This window comes from Myotis davidii, unplaced genomic scaffold, assembly GCF_000327345.1.
Source record: "Myotis davidii unplaced genomic scaffold, ASM32734v1 scaffold38, whole genome shotgun sequence".
Lineage (NCBI taxonomy): Eukaryota > Metazoa > Chordata > Mammalia > Chiroptera > Vespertilionidae > Myotis > Myotis davidii.
In genome coordinates this window covers 5,075,702-5,089,996 of record NW_006291383.1, presented here as the reverse complement: position 1 = coordinate 5,089,996, position 14,295 = coordinate 5,075,702, and the positions used below count along the sequence as shown (strand labels likewise).

At 51.3% G+C, this 14,295-nt stretch overlaps 1 protein-coding gene across 2 annotated transcripts in view; it reads right to left on the bottom strand.

Moving 5' to 3' along the window:
• Positions 1-292: 292 nt before the first annotated feature.
• The window catches only part of SOGA1 (suppressor of glucose, autophagy associated 1), a 62,755-nt gene continuing 48,752 nt past the window's right edge, over positions 293-14,295 (bottom strand). The window contains exons 10-15 of one of the 2 annotated variants that reach the window (XM_006764509.2): positions 12,189-12,356; positions 10,830-11,081; positions 9,695-9,766; positions 8,674-8,744; positions 6,081-7,419; positions 293-3,065 (exon numbers count right to left, since the gene is read on the bottom strand). In XM_006764509.2, coding sequence (XP_006764572.1) covers positions 2,913-3,065; positions 6,081-7,419; positions 8,674-8,744; positions 9,695-9,766; positions 10,830-11,081; positions 12,189-12,356 — 2,055 coding nt within the window. In that variant the 3' untranslated portion in view covers positions 293-2,912. The remainder of the gene's footprint in view (positions 3,066-6,080; positions 7,420-8,673; positions 8,745-9,694; positions 9,767-10,829; positions 11,082-12,188; positions 12,357-14,295) is intronic. The other variant, XM_015564447.1, reaches the window with a different exon arrangement.

Sequence of the window (14,295 nt, the reverse complement as noted above, 5' to 3'; positions counted from 1 at the left end):
AATTTGCTTTCTTTTCCCATCACCATTAGAAAAAATATCCTCCAAGGAAAGATTCAAAATGTCTTTACAGAAGAAGAAGAAGGAAGAGAAGGAGGAGGAGGAGGAGGAGGAGGGGGAAAAGGCAGGTGCCAGGAGTGAAAAGGCAGAGGGATAGCAGGAAGGGGAAGAGGGTAGTGTTCTTTCCTGGGACCCCAATGTTCCAGGGGGTCCCCACTGTGAGTCAGGCAGTTTTCTGCTTTGGGAATGTTACCAAGACTTGAAAGACATTTGAAGAAACAAACAAACTTAGAAATTACATTCCAAAAGAGTAGAGTTTTTACAAACCAAACCCTCCCCACCCCCAAAAAGAAAACACAGTTGCTAATTAAAATGCTAAAAATCAAACCAAATGAATATTTACATACAACAGTTTCCACCCCATCAAGCCCCGTGTCCAGAGGCTTCTGTAGGAAGAGCGATGAGTGACCCTGCACAGTGGCATGCAGAGAGTAGAAACTGGGACTTTATTGAAAACCAAGATCCGGATGGAGCGTCTGACACGGGTGGGGGCCGGGCGGCCGGGCACCGAGACAAGGATGGCAAGGACAATCTTGGACGAGGACGATGGTAAGGCTGAGCGGTCTGTAGGCTGCAGGGTTCAGGTCTCATGAGGATTTCTCTCCAAGGCTGGGGGTGCAGGCTCCCTGGCCCTCTGCAGCTTGGGGAGGTGGCAGAAGGCCTCTGGTGACTTGTGGCCTGTTGTGAACCTCCTCCTCTGGAGATAACCCTGAAGGGACCCCTTGACCTTTTGGGTGGGAGCACCACATTCCAGAGGGGCCTGGCCCATGGCTCCACTGGTCTGCCTGCTCTGCCCATACAGGTCACTATGTGACTGGTTGAACATGACCCTGGTGTTCTTCTGGCAGGGAATGGAGATGAAGGACTTTGGGTAACTGGTCCAGATGACCTAAAAGGGCAGAACTAGAAGCAGGTGGGAGTGCAGAGGCATCTCCTGAGTCCTGGGGGCAAACTAACCAAGCTGCTGGCTTTTGGTCTTCCTCATGGGGAATTCCACCGACAAACCATTCCATCCTGGTGTTTCCACTCTGGACATCCAGCCAGATATAGGAGGGCCACAGCTCTGCGTGTGTGTAGCCAAAATGGGCTCACTGGCACCAAGGGGAAGGCCACCTGAGGCCTCTTCGCCATACTGGCCACACTGCAATGAGCCACGTCACAATCTATCCAATGGCTCGGGCAGCTCGCTTGGGATGTGGGGGAGGGTGGGCAGTGGAGTTGGGGCTCAGAGAAGAGCCATGAGAGGTCATAAGGCTAAGAGAGGCTGGTGAAAAGGCTGACAGGCTGGCAGACACTCTCAGATCCATGTGCAAAGCTGCAATAAACAACATTCTCGAAGTTCAGTCCTGTTTTCCTGCAAATTCTCACTTGGGGAATTTGGAGAGATCTCCATGCTCTTGAGAGTCTTAGTAATCCATGTTTGACTCAAAAAAAAAGAAAGGTGTCAGATTGGGGGCGGGGGCGGGGGGATGAGAAGGGGAAATGGAGAATGTTTGGGTGATGAGGGTCCAGCCCTCCAGCTGGTCAGTGAGCATTTACAGACTGGCTGCCAGGGGCCAGGCAAGTACCAGATGTGGAGTAAAAAGCAGTGCTCCGAGGCCAATGATCAGGAATGTTGGGGGAGCAAGATAAGGGCTCCAGCTCTGGAAGGGAGGGGCAACCTGACCAGGAGACCAGAGCTCAGCTGCTGAGCGGTCTCGTCCACATGGGGGACCCCACAGCTGTCCACTGTGTTCAAAGCCTTTCATTATCCCAGCGGCAAGAATACATGTCTTAATCGCCAATAAATTACCTTAGGGACTTTGGGGGTAAATTAAATTATTAAAATAAAGTAAAACCACCTTAAATATTTATAGTAAGAAAAATTCAAATAAACAACCTACGCAAGAAATGTGTTACCGCTATGTCCTGGGACACCAGCCTCTTGGAGTGCTCCTTGGCCTGGCCTGGCCAACTGGGAGTCTCTTACTGGGGATATCTTTGCCCTCCACCAGCCACAGGATGTAAACACAGTGGAGATGTGGTGCCCCTCCAGGGTGCTGGGGAAAGAGGCCCCAGTGATCAAGGCAGTGGGCATTAGGCATTTATCTGTGCACCAGATCTTGAGAGTGACTCTACCTATTTCTGACCTCAAGGAATATCCTGGGAAGGTTGTCACCTTGGCAAGGGAGGCAGTTCCAGTGGCTCACCGGCTCTGAGTCCCACACCTTCTCACCTTCTAGTCCTGCTCTACCCAGGCTCTGTGCAGGGAGATCCAGAGCAGCAGGATTCCAAGCAGATGCTTGGCCCTGGCTACTACCCTATCATACCCCCTAGAGTCACAGCGGTCCAAAGCAGTGGGGCTGGGAGGAGGAGGCAGTGGGGGAAGGCAGGGATGGGGACCATGTCCAGCCCAGCTCCACCAGGAACCCCAAGCTGAGTCCTAGATCAAAACCGGTTCTTCTCATTGGGGTTTCCTCCCCATGAAGGGGTGTGACTGGCAATGATCATCTCCATGAGCCTTTCCCTGAGGAGTGTACCCCTTCCTCAGCTCTTCTGAGAAGTGGTGCGGGCAGAACCAAGCAAGTCTCCTTTAAGACCCAGGGATAAGCTCTCAACAGATCTCTCTGGAGATACTTCGAAGCACAGTTTTGGTCTTTCTCCTACTCACTGCCTTCCCCTGAGGAGCTAGAGATTGCCACCCCATGGTCAGCAGGAGACCCCACTTTACCTTGGGGATTGAAAGCTGTTCTCTAGCAGTGGTGCAGCTGCTACCCCCCAGGGCGAGGCGATGCGGAGGGCATGACCCTCCTCTCTGCTGATTTCCTTCCGCTGTCCATGGCCTGGGCTGGTTGAGGCAGGGAGCTCAGCTGCTGTCACTCGCTGGGAGGGGCTGCTTTCTCCTCCCCACCCCAGCTGGACTCTGAAGGGTGCAGCTTGCACTTGGAAGGAGAGTGGCGAATGGCAGAGCGGGAGGGCCGGGCGAAGCAGGAGGTGAGAGACTGGGTGCTGCAGTCACAAACAGCATCCTAGGAGGAGGAAGAGAGGAAATCAGGAGGAGCTAGGAGGGACTGACCACCCCAGGGGTTGGAGGACCAGCCAAGCAAAGAGCTGGCTCAATCACACCAGGGACCAGGTCCCAGGAACTGCAGCCCCTCTTTGGACGAATTTTTTAAAATTGTTTTTCTTCCATTAAAACAGTAATGAATGTTCATAAATAACTTTCCATAATGTAATAAATTCTGGAATATACAGAGAAGAAAGTGAACACTGTCCGTGGTTCTACACAGCAAAGTAAATTCTCACCAAATTGCACACACATACATTTACCAAAATGACCTTACCTCTTACAGTCTATGCTGCAATTGCAAAACATGAACATTTTTTTTGTCAAGATCTTCTTTTTAATAGCTACCTACTACTCCATTGAGTAAAAATACCTTTATTTATTCTATTCATTTTTGATGTGCATTTAGGTAGTTTCTATTTTTTTAGTGTTACCAACACATAGGGACAATGGTTAAAGTGCTGTTACAGAATTAGAATGCTTGGTTCAAATCTGTCACTTCCAGCTGTGTGATCTCGGATAAGTTACTTAAATCTCTGGACCTTGATTTCCTCCTCTCTGGGGTGAGGAACATGATACCTTTCCTAAAGTTGTTGTGAGAGTTAAATCACATAGGATATGTAAAGCTTTTGGCCTATATGTAAAGCTAATAGTGCCTATTAAGTACTTAAAAAATGTTAGCTATTTTTATTAATAATGCAATATATTTCTTTATACACATATGCATTCCCACCTCTGTGAATATCCCATAAGCTACATTTCTAGAACAATTGGTCAACTTTCATATACTGCAAAATGTTTGAATGAACATTCAAAATACGGCCAGCTCTGTACCTTTGTTTCCTGATGTAGGTGTGGTTACATGGGTGTGACCGTTAACTTTATGTGTCAACTTGACCGAGCCACAGGATGCCCAGATATTTGGTCAAACATTACCCTGGGTGCTTCTGTGGGGACACTTTTGGATGAGATTAATATTTAAATCAACAGGCAGAGCAAAAGAGACTGCCCTCCCTAATGTGGGTCGGCCTCATCCCATAGGTTGAGAGCCTGAACAGAATAAAATGGCTGATTCTCCCTGAGTAAGAACGAATTCTTCCTGCCTGATGGCCTTTGAGTTGAGACATCAGCATTTTCCCTGCCTTTAGGCTCAAACCAAAACATTGGCTCTTCCTAGGACTCAAGCCTGCCCGCCTTCACACTGGAACTACACCATCACCTCTCCCTGTTCTCAGGCCCTTGGACCCAGATGGAACTAAACCATTGGCTCGCCTGGGTCTCCAGGTTGCTAACTCATCCTGCAAATCTTGGGACTCAGCCTCCATGATCACATAAGCCAATCCCTTACAATATTGGTGTAAACCAATTACACACACACACACAGCCTATTGGTTCTGTTTCTCTGGAAAATAAAACAATGGGTATCTATTTAGTTTGTGAGAATTCAGTGTCCCCTATTCTTATGATGTGTGTAGTATGTACATTAAATTTAAAGTTTTTTATAAATTAAGAAGTAGAAATAAGTATTTAAAAGAGTTTGTTTTAAATGCGGCCAGGTAGGTGAGAGTACAGAGAAGTAAAGCACTCACTATACAATGAGGGCTGTAGAAATCAAATAAACTCTTTTTTTTCTTTTTCTTTTAATCTTCACCTAAGGATATTTTCCCATTGATTTTAGAGAGAGTAGAAGAGAGAGAGAAAGACAGAGAGAAACATCGATGTGATTGAAACACATACATTGGTTGCCTCCTGCAGGAGCCCTAATCTATAGGAGCCTGCAACCGAGGTACAGGCCCTTGACTGGAATCAAACCTGGGACCCTTCAGTCCATAGGTAAACTCTTTTGAAGGTGATTTAGCAACATTTATCAAATACCTTTAAAAATGTATATTCTTTTATCCTGTAACCCTATTTCTGCAACTCAGACCTAAGGAAATAATCTGAAACGTGGAAAAATGTTTTTGCACCAAGATGTTCACCACAGAATTATTTATAATAGGGAAAAACTACCACCTAAACATACAATACATACAATTGCACCAATCACAGCCTACCCCACATGCAACCTTCACTGAATGTACTGTACATCACATGTACCACAGCTGACTGGACTTGAGTTGGACCAGTTTCTTTCTTCCAAAAATGTGGAACTGAGACAGAGGGATTTGAGTAAGTCTTTCTTAGGTGCTTGAACTGGAAGAGGTTATAAAATCAGAGCAAGCACAGCCCTCCTGACCATATGCAAATGCAAGAGAGAAACAGAAGAAGGAAGAATGAAATATACATACTGAGCACATTATCAGAGAAAATAAAGCTCAAGAGAGAGGAGAGGGAGACAGAAAGAAGCTGCTGAGGCCTTTGGGTCCCTGCCCTTGGGGTTCTGTAAGATACCCCACCATTTCCCTTCCTGCGAAGCTAATGCGTATAATCCCTGACAAAATCTGAAACTGGTATCAGGAGTGAGGTACGCAGGCAAAAGATTCTCAGAGAAAGTGAGAGCACTTAGGCATGGAGTCTTGGTGGGGTGGGGGCAGTGGCATGCTGATAAATACCTAACAACTAGTTTTTCAGGAGTGAGGGGAGGGGCCCTGACTTGTGGCATTTGCCAATTTTCATAGTGTAAATTCTCCCACGATGGCCGATCTCAAGGTACCAAGGTGATATCACTGAACACAGAGATGGCACAACTGACTCTCACAAATCACATGGGCAGGCTCCAGCACACCATTGGTGGCAGGAGAGATGTGAGCACACCCCCTCCCTGTGGGGGATGCTGGCAATCTCTAGTATTCACTAGTCTCTTGGTATCCGGACCATGTGTCATTCCAGGTCTGGGGCCTTCCAAACCTCGTCCCAGATGAACACAAGAACTTTTTGAAACACATTAACTATATCCCCTGAGTTTGAAAACCAGAAGAGCTTGGACCTTATAAGCCAAGCCCACCTCCCAAGGCAAAAGGCAACCCTACCCACCTACCTCACTGGGAAGGACTGGGGTTCCATCCGCGTCCCGGAGGATACCATCTTTCCCCACCTGGGGGAGTACGGAGAGTCTGGCCTCCTCGCTGCTGCCTGACTTGGGTGCCTTCTTGTTCAGGATCCTAGCCATGCCCTCTGGCTGATGGTAGCTGGCCGGGGAGAGGGGCTCCGGCTTCTTGGTGCTCTCCTCCCCTGCCACTGAGGTGGGGCTGGGGGCCCGGCCGCACACGTTGCGGAAGAACTCCTGCACGATGCCGTACTTGGGAGGCTCGGGCTTGGCCCGGGCCTCAGACATGCCCAGTTTCCAGACGGACTCCGTGCTCCCCGAGTGCTCCACCACACTGAAGAGACTGGACAGCCCGTCGTTGATATTCCTCAACACGGGGCTGTCCCGCGTCGTGGTGGAGCGGGCCCAGGCCGAGCCATTCTGCTTGCCCTGGTGTAGGTTCCACAGGCTGCGGTCCTTGGCACCGTCCAGCTTGGATACAGACCGCCTCTGGAGCTTGGGCGAGCCATACTTGGGAGAGCAACACGGCCGCTCGATGCGTGAGTGCACCTTGTCCAGGGAGGAGGAGATCTGCTTGCTGCGGACTGACACGAGTGAGGAGCTGCGGGGTGACCAGCTCTTGCCGTGGAGGCTGCCGCGGGGCAGGTCGGTCTGCAGGCCCACGCTGACCATGCGGGTGGTCTGGGTGCCCACGCTGGCCAGGCCCACCGTCTGGCTGGATGTGCTCTTCACTTTCCTTTCCAGCGAGCCTGAGCGCATGGCCTGGCGCACGCAGTTGGTGATCTCCTTCATGTCGTCGCTCATGTTGCCCGACATCTCCAAGTTGTGCAGGGCTGCTGGGAACCCGGGCCCCGCTGCCGGGGAGCCGCCCCCGGAGCCCCCGTCCAGGCGCTGCCGTGAGAAGTTGCACAGCCACCGACCATAGGAACTTTCAGCCAGCCCATTGGCCTCTGCCGACTCTTTGGGCTTGGCGGTGGTGAAGAGGAAGCCGGGCTCGATGATGATCTTGCCCTCCCTATCGTGGACCACGGGGACACCCAGGCGCCTGGCCACCGGGGGGCTGTAGTAGACACGAATGCCCGTCTTGTCGGGAGCTGTGTAGCTGCGCTGCATCTGCCTCCCTGCCGGGTCCTGGCAGGCCAGGGCGCCCAGGCGGCTGCAGTCCCGTGGCTGTGCCTGGGCATCCTTCTCTGGGTCCACCGGCTGGGTGCCCACAAAGGCAAAGGCAGGGTTGTTGGGCAGCTTCTTGCCCCGGGCAGCTTCACTGGCCAGGTAGGGGGAACAGTCAAGCAAACTTTCAAACTCAGACATGGAGGAAACAGATTTGGTCCTGGGAAGAGCAGAGGAGGAAGAGTGGAGTTAGTGGAAGATAACATGCCCCAAACAAGGCCCTCTGGTCTCCCTCCCTGGTTCTTGCGCTGCCCCAGGGCCGGGACCACACCGTCCTGCTCGCCTCTTGTGGAAGTCTGTCAGCGCCCTGCCCCACATTCCGAACGCACTCACACCTACACACCCAGCACCGCGTGCTCTGAGCATCTGAGGGTTTTTCCTTCTGGCTGCAGGAGCACACCTGGCTTCCACACAGAGGAAGCTGGAAAAAGTCAGAGTTTGTGCCCCTAAACGTAGCCCTCGACAAACAATGGGTGGGACTTGGTGGCTCCGTGTTCCTTGGGTGGGAGAACTCTGAGCTCCATGCTCTGCTCCGACTCCCAGAGTTCTTCACTAAAACTGAGTCCAGGTTGCCCGTGGAATGGTAACACCCCCTTTGCTGGCTGCCTTCCCTTCCGTGCCTCACTTTCAGGTGTTTCCTGGAATCCACTCCCAGATAAATCATTTCCACTCAAACCCCTGTCTCAAGGTCTCAAGTCCTTGTCTTTGCTTCGGGGAAACTCAAACTAAAACTTCACTAAATGTCCAGCAGAGACCTGGCACACATGTTGCCCGATGACTAAAAATGCTGGGCATACGTCAGTGCCTCTCACATGTCAGACCGTTCAGTCCTCCAATAGCTCCAGGAGGCAGCTTCTATGATCTCCACCAGCTAGAGATGGAAGCAACACCCAGCGTCAGAGCTGGAAATGGCAGAACTGGAATTCAAAACCCACACTTGACTCCACAGTCCACCTTCCGGGTCCAGGCTGCTCCCATGGCCCCTCTGGGGTTCTGTTGCCCTCACTCCTTCCATGGGTTTCCTAATGGTGGTGACACGGGCTTGAGAGCCTGAGGGGCTCATTCATCCCAGGAATGGGAGTCCAGCTTGACTCTCCTAACTACAGACACAAGAAGAAAGAACCCCAACAAGAGCTAAATAATTCCTTTCCCAGCTAGGGTATGCAGGGGCCCCAGTTTTCCGTGTCCAGAATCAAACAAAAAATCATACACAGGAATTATCGCTCCAAGTTTCCCAGCTCCTAAGTGGCCTGGGTTGCATAGAAACCATGCGCCTGTGTTCTTGCCAGCTCGGCTGAGGTGCAGAGATGGGCACATGGGGCATGGGAGAGAAGAGAGGCAAGGCGTTGGGCAGGCATAGGGCAGAGCAGGGGGTGGGGCTGCAGGGGGAAGTGGGTGGAGGGGATGCCAGCACCTCTTTAAGCCGGTTCCCCCAAGCTCAGCTTCAGAAACAGCCTCCTTGTCGTGGATCTTTTCACTGCGTGTCTGTCAAGGAACAGAGACAAGAAGGGTCAGTTCTGGCCACAACACCCTGAGGGAAGGTGACAGGAGGTCACTCTGGGACTGACCCCACCTGAGTCTCCTCTTGTAGAGCAGCAGTGATGTCAGCACTGACCTAGAATGCCGACTGGTCAGGTTCTGGCTATAACGCACCTCCCCTCCCCAAAGGTATGTGATCCAGGGTTGGCCAATGGGAGCGCCAGGAGAGAACCCCAAGGAAACAGTCTGTTTAGAACTTAATCTGCATGTAGTGGCAGCTCCCAGTGGCTGCTGTTCAGCTGGCAGCAGTGACCTGGAGGTTCCTGCTCTGGGCTTGTTTCACCCCGGTTCCAAAGCAGGTCCCCACTTTTCCGAACCTGCATTGCCATCCCTCTGGAGCCCCTAATAAAATCCTCTCCTGCCTCAGTTCCCAGAATCAGTTTTCGTTGCAACCACGTCTCCTGACTCACACACCACTTCCTCAGGGCCATGAGGATTACACAGGATGATGGAAAGGACCTGTCCATTCGCTGTTTGGTTACTAGACATGCTGCTCTAAGGACAATGCAGCTGAGGCTTAGGAGCAACCTTCACCCATGTGACCTAACTGATCTCCACAACCAGGGCTGGGCCAAGGTCAGGAACATGATTCTCATTTTACCAGTGCGGCAACGGGGCCCAGAGGGGGAGAGTGACTTGCCCAAGATCGCATGGCTATTTAGAGGCCCTGCTTTTCAGAAAGGCGCATATGAAATCAAAAGAATACAGACACCCAGCCCTTCTCCCAGACATGGAAAAATGGAGCTGGCAGAGGGTCCTTCCAAGTCCCAGACCACCGGCTTGGCTGTGCCCTGTGCGATAGGGTTATCATCCTCCTATTACATCCTCCCCAACAGAGGGACTTCCCAGTGTAGCCAGGAGCCAAAAGAACATGGATGGCTTGCTACCCTACTCACCTCTTTCCAACTGTTGTCCTGCTTCTCCAAGTCTGAGTGCTTCAGGACCCAGGGGTCGGCAGCCTTCTGCAGCTGGGCAAGGGTGAGGAGGGCGGTCAGTGGTGGGCACAGCTGGTGAGCAGTGCCCCACTCTGTGCTGGGCCCTGCCCCAGGCTCTGCTTTATAGCCTGGAGAACCCAGATCATGGCCTAGAAGCCACTTGCACAGTGTGCGGCAGCTCTGAGCCACCACCAAGGTGGACTTGAGAAAGGACCATAAAAGCAACCACTGATGGGCATCCTTATAGGTGACATTATATTTAATACTCTACACTGCGATACAGTTGTTACTAGAATGTTAATTCCTGCTACGATTTCTGGAACAGCTGAACCAGCGAGGCAGCAGCTGCATCACATCAGGGTGGTGTCTTTACACCAGGAATGCTAAAGAGCAGATAAACTGAAGGACAACGGCCTCTACACCCTGTGAACAGCTGTCTATCACAGAGGCAAAGTGTAAACAATATGTACATTACGATTTAATTAATGATTTAAAAATATAAATTTAGCAAGAAAAGGAGGGAGTGGGTTGGAATAAGCTTTTGCAATATGTGGGTCTTGTATAAAGATGAAGTCCTGACTTAGGTAATGAAAATAAAAAGTAAAGCAAAGGAAAAAGCCAAAATAATGAGGGGAGCATAGCAGCCTGCTAAGCTGGGTGCACGGTGTGGACTGCGGTGGACATAATGTTCAGTGATTGCTTTTCCTATCTCCCTCTTCTGGTCTGAGGACTCCAATTTTCCCATGAGGGCCCACCCTTGGTTCTTCCCTCTTGATTCCTGGGTTTTGGCAGGCTCCAGGGATGGGCACATGACTCACACCTAGCCAATCAGAGCCTTGTAAGCAAAGACAAGTCTTTCCACTGCAGTCACTAAGCTGTGGGGATATGAGCACAAAGCTAACAGTGGCCATGTTTGAGGGAAGCTTGCTTAAGAAAAAACCAGAGGAAAACAAGTCTGAGAGACTGGCAGGGAGAAAGACCCAGTTCCTACTGTATTCTCTGAGCACCTGGATCCAGCTATGCCTGAAGGCGCGCCTACCCCAGGCCTTTTTCTACAAACACTGCCCCTTGTGGCTTGGGCTGGGACAGGCCTCACCTGGCTCAGGCGGTTCTGCAGCTCCTTTACCTGCTGCTCCACCTGCTGCTTCTCACCCTGAAGCCGTTCCACCAGCTGTAGCTTCTCCTGGCTCCAGTTGCGCTCGCTGACCTGCAGCTGCCGTGTCAGCTCCATGACAGCGCTGTAGGACTCAGCCAGGAGGTGCTGCTGCTCCTCCCGCTCCCTCTGGAGGGCGGCCTTCCACTCGGGCCCTGTCCGTTCCCCAGCGCCCTTTCCGGCCTTCAGCTCTATCTGTGGAAGGAAGAGCAACTTGGACACTGGCATCAGGAGTCCTCCAGGACATCAGCAGAGGACAGGGGAGAGACTTCTCTGGGAGGACTCCTCACTCAGAACTAACCCCTCCTCCCAAGCAAGGCTTGTGGAACTCTTTCTACCCACCCCACTCAGAGCTAAGGGCTTCTCAGGCATTTATTATCTCAGTATCCTCATGCAAAGTCGGCCTCAGGCAAAGACTACCACTTTTGATATTTTACACAGGAGGAAGAGGTTAAAGAGGTAAGTTACTTGTCCCAGTTCCCACAGCTATAAAATGGCAGGTTCCTAGTTACTGCTTCTCATACTTCACTCTTACCAGCGGTACAGAGTTTAGTTAGTAGGGACATGCACCCACAGTCATGTCATGAATGTGTGCAGGAATCCCTCCAGCGTGATGGCTTTCTCGGCCTCAAACCTTGGGGTGGCAGGAGGTGAATAGACAACCTCAAGAATTAAGGCACCCGGCATCTCCCAGGCTGTGGTCTGGGGTCTTAACCCTCATGAGCCAGCAAGGTTCCCAGTAGAGAGGAGCACCTAAAATGGCCGGGTTAGGAGATGGGGAGGGGGAGACAAACAGGGGACACTGTGGGATGTGCAGGTCGGGCAGGAGCTGTGAGATCTGCAGGGAGGGTCAGGAGGAGCATGATGGCTCGGGGAAGCCAGGAATCTGAGCATTGGGAAGAAGGTGAGAGCATGATCATGGGAGTCAGGAGGGGCAGAGGTTTGGGGCATGAGGGTCAGATCTGCCTCTGACTACCTGAGTGACCTTGGGAAAGAAACTTAACTCCTCTGTGCCTGCTTTGCCACTTGTCCAGCAGAGATAATGAGTGTACTCACCTCCAAGGGGCCATGACACTGGAAGGTAGCCTGCCGCAGGGGCAGGCTGGAGGAAGCCGGACCCTGCAGCGTTGTGGTGGGGGCTAGAGGTGGTTAGAGCACTCTCTCTGAGTGGGAGGAAGTCCACCCCCTCACTGCAAAACCCAGAATGGGAAAGCAACCTGCCTCCAGGTACACAGCAGAGCCCAAACCCCAGAGCTCCTGGTGAAGGCTCCTTTGGTCATGCTGGGTTGTGGGGAGACTCACCTGGGGGGTGTGACTCTTGAGCTCTGCACGCTCCGTCTCCCAGGTGGCCTTGGCCTTGGCAAACTGCTGCTGAAGCTCAGTCAGACCCCGGCGCTCATCCCGGAGCAGCCAGCACAGCTCCTTGAGTGTCACCTTCATGTCGGCCAGTGTCTTAACGTACTCATTGGGCTGCAGACAGGGGCGAGGCCTGGGTCAGGAGAGTTTAGAGGGGCCGCGAGGGAAGCCTGGGCTGGGAACACTCACCCAAAGTCCAAACTGGGACCTTACCAGGCCTCAGGCAAGTCCCACACCCTCTCTAGGTCATCTCACCCATGAACTTTCAGCCCTAAGATTTCTGAGCTGAGTCATCTCAACCCTGGCCACCTCCTAGACCAGCGGTTCTCAACCTGTGGGTCACGACCCCTTTGGCGGTTGAATGACCCTTTCACAGGGGTCGCCTAAGACCATCCTACATATCAGATATCTACATTACGATTCATAACAGTAGCAACATTACAGTTATGAAGTAGCAACGAAAATAATTCTATGGTTGGGTCACAACATGAGAAACTGTATTTAAAGGGCCAGAAGGTTGAGAACCACTATAGGCCAACATATATCCCAGCCTCACATAAAAACCCTGCAGTTATAGCCATATCACCCTGCCTAAATCTGAACTGGGCCCTGGCTTCTTTGAGACCCTGCAGTGTCTAGGTCAGTGATGGCGAACCTTTTGAGCTTGGCGTGTCAGCATTTTTAAAAACCCTAACTTAACTCTGGTGCTATGTCACATATAGAAATTTTTTGATATTTGCAACCATAGTAAAACAAAGACTTATATTTTTAATATTTATTTTATATATTTAAATCCCATTTAACAAAGAAAAATCGACATAAAAAATGAGTTCGCGTGTCACCTCTGACACGCATGTCATAGGTTCGCCATCACTGGTCTAGGTCCTGGATCCTTCTCCTTGCCCAGGATTCTCTCTGACCCACTGTGGGCCAGATAAGGGGTCCGAACCATGGAGCCTCCCTGAATGCCTGATTCGGTCCCAAATCTCTTCTCCTTGGCCCATGCCTGTTTCCCACCCGTACCCAAGCTCACTGTGTGTGCCCTGGATGCCTGACCCCATTGTTCTCCCTACCCCTGGCTTGATTTGAGGGTTCCTGACCACAGACCACAAGGTCCATCTTCATATGACCCCAGCCTGATGTCCTCATCTCCACTATGTACATCCCAAAATGAAGGAATCCCAGAATCCCTTGCCACACCTCTGCACACAGTTCTCTTGGTCCAGAATAGTCTTCCCCTCATTCTCTATTAGGCCAACTCCCATTCATCCTTCAAAACCCACCATGTAGCCCTAGCCGGTTTGGCTCAGTGGATAGAGTGTTTGCCTGTGGACTGAAGGGTCCCAGGTCCAATTCAGGTCAAGGGCACATGCCCAGGTTGTGGGCTTGATCCCCAGTAGGGGGTGTGCAGGAGGCAGGTGATCAATGATTCTCTTTCATCATTGATGTTTCTATCTCTCTCCCCCTCTCCCTTCCTTTCTGACATCCATACAAATATATATAAAAAATACCCCCACCACCTATAACCACTTCTCTGTGACACTGTTACACTCCAAACAGAATTAATTGTTCTCTTGCCTGTGACCCCACAGTCCACCATCTGGCCCTCTGTCACTGCCCTGGGATGATGTATATACCCCACTACACTGAGCATCCGGGGCCAGTGGCCAGGCAATAACCCTCTGCAGCTCTAGTGCCCAGTACAAGATAGATCAGAGAAGGTAGCAGGAAGTGATCATTAATCAGACAAAGAAAGAAACAGACAGGACAGGCCTGGGAACAGGCTGAGAACAAACCGTGTTTTGGGTCCAGCTGTCCCCCGTGCAGGTCTTGTTATCAGAATGCTGGGCATTTAATTCCTCTTCCTCCATCAGCAAGTACAGCTCCTTCATGCTATTTACCTAATTTTTTTAAAAAACAAAACAAAACACACTCATCAAACAGGTGGGAAGGCATCATGCCTGAGGGTCTGACCCTGAGGAGGAGGGGATTCAGGCTAGTGGGCCAGACAGAAAGTGGACTGAACAGTCAGGCTGGCAGAAAGAAAGAGATC